This window comes from Cervus elaphus, chromosome 25 (assembly GCF_910594005.1).
Source record: "Cervus elaphus chromosome 25, mCerEla1.1, whole genome shotgun sequence".
NCBI lineage: Eukaryota > Metazoa > Chordata > Mammalia > Artiodactyla > Cervidae > Cervus > Cervus elaphus.
This window is the reverse complement of record NC_057839.1, coordinates 6,775,742-6,780,335: the sequence shown is the minus strand read 5'-3', so window position 1 is coordinate 6,780,335 and position 4,594 is coordinate 6,775,742. Positions and strand designations below refer to the sequence as shown.

Sequence of the window (4,594 nt, the reverse complement as noted above, 5' to 3'; positions counted from 1 at the left end):
TGTGGGCGGAGGGTGAGGGGAGCGAGTTTCGCGTCCTAGGAAGTTCGAGGTTACCGTGCCGCCCACCCCTGGGGTGGGTTAGACTCGGGACGGCCTAAATACGCTCCCAGGCGGGGCCTTTCAGCGCCCCTGCCTGGCGCTGCTCTGCGACCTCTGAGCCTAGGGTGCCCTTCCCCCGTCCACCCATCCCGCCGGCACCCGGGCTGCGGGCGGCCGGCGCGCACTGACCTGCACCGCGGATCCTCCGCGGGGCCCCCGGCCAGGCTTCGAGCTGAGGCGAATGCCGACGAGGCTCGGAGAAGTGGGCGCGCGCCCGCACGCCGCCGCTCGGCCTCTACTGCCGCAGGGGTGGGGCGCAGGGTCGGGGGTCGCCGAGCATTATTGGAAACGAAAACGAAATAAAAGCGGCGTTAAGTGAAATAGCTAACTTTTTATTAAATAAAACGACTTAAATAAACGGAACGGAAAAGGAGAAGGGTGGACCCAGCCTCCACGCAGGGTGCCCCAGCCCCTGGCGCTTCCCCCCAGCCGCCTGGTCGGCCGCCCCTCCTCCAGTGGCCCCCGCGGGGGAAGCAGGTGGCCGGCTTCTAAAGAAAAAAGCCAAAACTTTTATTATGTACACGTTTGGGCAAAAGTACAAAGTATAATACAGGCGCCCGGCCCGGGGCGGGGGGCGCTGCGGGCGAGGGGCGGAGAAACGTAAGGCGCTTTCTTTGTCAGGCCCGGGCCTGGGGCGGGACTGGGCGCGGGGCGGGGGCTCGGATTGTCCAGCCGCGCGGAGCCCGGGCCCAGCCCCCTCCGCAGACGGCGGGGATGCGGCCGCGCCCCGGGGCCTACTTGAGCTTGCAGGCCCTTCCCTCTCGGCCACGACTCCCCCCACCCCCACCCCCAGCCCGGCTGGGGGCCCGGGGCGCCCCGCCGGGTCGGGGCGGAGATGCTTGGCGACGGTGCGCGCTGGTGGCTCACACCAGAGAGGTGACTGCGGGGACCTTGGAGCTGTCCTCCTCCCAGGGCTGCAGATTCTGCAGCGCAAAGAGCGACGAGTTGTGCAGACACAGCGGGTCGGGCTGGATAGAGTCGTTGAGGCTCTTTTGGAAGGCGTCGTGTTGCAGCTGCAGCATGAGCCGGCTCGCCTGCTGCCGCTCCGCCTCCCGCTCCTCCGCCGTCTGCCGCCTGCACCGGGGGAGGGAGAGGGACAGCACCGTCAGGCACCCGGCGCCGCGGGGCCGCCGGCGGGGCCCTAACCCGCCCTGGAGCCGAGGCCAGCCGGGAGCCTCGAGGCGCGGAGTTCCTCCGCCTCCCGGCCCGCGCTGTGCGCCAAGCACCCGCGAGCTCGGGGAGTGGGTTGGGATCGCTTGTTTTTGTTATGCGCCGGGAGATCGCCGGGAGGGGACTCCGCCGGCCGCCCACTTGCACACCCGGGTATTGTGGCTTCGCCAACAGCAAAGATTGTTTCCTTGCGGGGTAACAAGGGTAGGGCCTGTGTGGAACTGACTAGGCCCTGCAGGCAACCAGTCACTGGGGTCCGCGGGTGGGCAGGCTGGCTCTGCACCTCGCGGGGTCCCCCAGCCGGGTCAGCCTCATCCACTTCTCACAGGCTGTCTCAAACGCTTCTTGAAGGAGGCGATCGCTTCGCAGTTCGCGGGTTAGATGGAAACAGGGATCGGATTAAGACAGGGCTGAAGTCGGGATGGGGAACTAGAGGCGGAACCTGGAGCTCCGCGCGGATTGTTGGCAATCCGAGAGAACAGGGGGCAAGCCAGACGGTTTAGGGGAGCGCGAGAGACCCGGGCAGTGTGGGGTGTTGGCGGGGCGGGGGTGGGCAGGCGAGAGGAAACCAAGCAGCGCAGGAGATGGAATAGAACGAGAGAGCTGGTGAGGCTCAGGAAAGCGACACAGGCATGGGAAGGAGGAGTCCCGGAGGCGCGGGAGAGAGGGGACAGGCGGACGAGAGGGCGAGCTGGGAGATAAAACCTGGGAAGGAGGGAGAGGTGCAGCCCCAGGAGGGCGGTAGCGGGTAGCACAGGGTGGGGGGGACGCGAGGCTGCGGCACGAGGCGGGCAATGGGCCGGTGCAAGGTGGGCCGGGCCGGGCCTCTCTCACCGCCACTTGGTCCTCCGGTTTTGGAACCAGGTCTTGACCTGCGCGTCCGTCATTTTGAGGGACTTAGCGAGCGCCGCCCTCTCGGCCGAAGCCAGGTACTTCTGGCGGTGGAAGCGCTTTTCCAGCTCGCAAATCTGCACCCGAGAAAAGGACGTGCGCGGCTTCTTACGCTTGGGCGGCGTCCTGTTCTGGTAAGGGTGGCCGATGCGCCGGGTCACGGTGAAGGGCGTGAGCGCCGCCGCCGCTGCGGAGACACACGAGGCCCCCTGAAGCCTAGCCCAGCTCGACTGCTGTTCAGGCCCCATGCGGACCCCGTGCAGCCCCACCTGAGGCGCAGAATACTACGCTATTTTCGTTGGTTCCGCGCGTCCCCAGCAGCACCGAGCCGTTTGGGGGATGCCTCCCACTTCCCCCGGGCACAGGCTTATTTTCCCCGAACTCCCTGATTTTCCTCCCATCTATGGTTGCCCGGGGCCCTGGGCACTGAGGCCTCCACTTCACTTGGGCCTCCGAAATCTTTTCCCGGAGTGGAGCACGTAGGGCGCGGCGCCTCTGGCCCCGGGAGGGCAGAGGCCCGGCGCCTGTTTGGACACCCTGCTCACCTGTGAAACGATCTTTTACGAAGCGGCGGCTGCTCTCCATCCAGGGGAAATTGAGGCCGCCCAGGCTGGAGACCGTGGGCACGGAGGGCATGGCAGGCAGCGCGCTAGGCAGAGGCGGCGGCACGGCCCCGGGCAGCGGCCTGTGCGCTGGCACCCGGATCACGCCGGCGGGCGCCAGGCTCAGGTTGACACTATAAGATCCCGCGTCCTCGAAGGGCGCGCCGAGGCCGGCAAAGGAGGTGGGCAGAGACGGGTACGTGGCGCCCGGGCGGCCCCCGGGGGGCCCTCCTAGGTAGCTGGCGCCGTCGGGGCCCCGCGGGGCTGGTGCGCTGTCCTGGTCCGGGCTGTTGAGGATCTGGTCGATGCCGAAGCTGATGGGCTCGTGCGGGTGCGGGGTCTGCGCGCTGGCGGACGCCTCCATCCTGGGCGGGCGGAAGGGCTGGGCTGGGCTGGGCGGGGAGGCGGCTGGGTCCCCGTTACGGCGCGGCCATGGAGCGCCCGGCGCCTCTCGTCGCACTGAAACTTTGCCAAGAGTGCGCGGGCCCGACAGGCTCTGTGTCATCTTTCTTGAACCGAACCTGGAGTTTCCGCTGCTAATTCCTCTCCCGCCGCAGCCATTGGCTGCGATCAACAAGCCTCTCTCCTCCCATTGGTTCCTGGCTTTCAATAAAGGCCTAATTCATGGAAATAGGAGCTTAGGGACTGTTCCAAGGTGACATCATTTTAACAAACGAACAATAGGTCAAATTTATTAGCCGGGATAATGGGCGGCGGATATTAGCGCCCGAACCGCAGCCTCCCAAACCCGAAATCTAACGAAGCTGCAATTAGCAGACGTTCCCCTCTCCTCCCGGCCGGGGCTGCTTCCCTTCAGCCGAGCGGGGCTGCGAGGGCGCCCTGTTGGTCAAACTGTCGTTTGCCGAGGGGGGGCGGGGAGTTCGTTTTCTTCCAAATTTTTTTCATCTGAACAAAACCCAAACCAAATGAATCCTTTCTATTACAATGGAGTTGCAACCGCGGAACGAACCTGCAGGATCCTGGACACCCCACCGCCGCGGGAGAAACGAAAGGGGTGCACGGTGGGGCGCAAGCTCTGAGCTACCTGCGCACCGGGTGAGGACAGCACCGGAGCGGACCCCGCGCTCCCAAGGACCCCGACCCGCGTGGGGAGAATTCGCCCCCGCCTGGGCTTCGGCCGCGGCGTCGCGGCCACTTTGGAGACACTCCCTGGCACTGTCCAGAAGGACCAAGGCGCGACTCTCAGGTGCCCACGCGTGCCGGGCCGGGCTGAACGGGACCCGAGGTTGCCCGGTGAGGAGCGGGATCTGGTCCCTCGAAATTCGTTGCAGGATGGACTGGACCGTGGACCCGCGGGGGAACCTGCCCGGGGCGCGGCAGGTGTTGGGATCCTTGGGTTCCCGAGAGGCGAGGGGCGAGGGAGGAGGACGGGGGTGGGGGGTGGGGTTTGTGTTCATATTTAGAGCAAATAGCGGGATTTCTTTCAGTAACGCTGGGCGCTGAGATCACTGCCGGTTCTGCCTGCGCCCTCGGAGATTGTGTAGGCGGGCCAAGGGGCACCGATGACAGGACTACTCGGAGGGTGGTCAGCGCCCCCCAAGCCCGCCAACCTCAGCTGTCTCCTCAGGGGATGTTTACAGATCGTTTTTCACCTGCTGATTCTAAAATCGTTAGGTGCGAACTGACTGCTGCCCCCTTGGCTGGGCCTCTTCCTGGGCTCCCCTTCTTGCCAACGCGGTCGGAGCTGGGACGCTCCATTGGCCAGAAGGGTGTCCTGTTTGGGCCAGGTCACATCCTAGCTGGGTGACCTTGAGCAAGGGACTCGATATTTTCAGGCTTTGGTTTCCTCATTTGTAAAACGGAATGTGTGA

General features: G+C 65.5%; 1 protein-coding gene across 1 annotated transcript; it reads right to left on the bottom strand.

Annotated features, from left to right (window-relative positions):
• Positions 1-415: 415 nt before the first annotated feature.
• TLX3 (T cell leukemia homeobox 3) lies at positions 416-3,255 on the bottom strand. Its single transcript, XM_043887686.1, has 3 exons — positions 2,706-3,255; positions 2,104-2,347; positions 416-1,173 (listed from the first exon to the last, which is right to left on the bottom strand). Exons 1-3 carry the CDS (start codon positions 3,124-3,126, stop codon positions 963-965), a joined length of 876 nt encoding a protein of 291 aa, XP_043743621.1. The 5' UTR covers positions 3,127-3,255; the 3' UTR covers positions 416-962.
• Between the last annotated feature and the right edge of the window lie 1,339 nt (positions 3,256-4,594).

Excerpts from the sequence above, each read along its gene's own strand:
- TLX3 (XM_043887686.1), bottom strand. The coding sequence starts at position 3,126 with ATGGAGGCGTCCGCCAGCGCGCAGACCCCGCACCCGCACGAGCCCATC. Across the intron at positions 2,348-2,705 it reads CGTAAAAGATCGTTTCACAG|CGGCGGCGGCGCTCACGCCC; the intron begins GTGAGCAGGGTG and ends GTGTCTCCGCAG. Across the intron at positions 1,174-2,103 it reads AACCGGAGGACCAAGTGGCG|GCGGCAGACGGCGGAGGAGC; the intron begins GTGAGAGAGGCC and ends CCCCCGGTGCAG.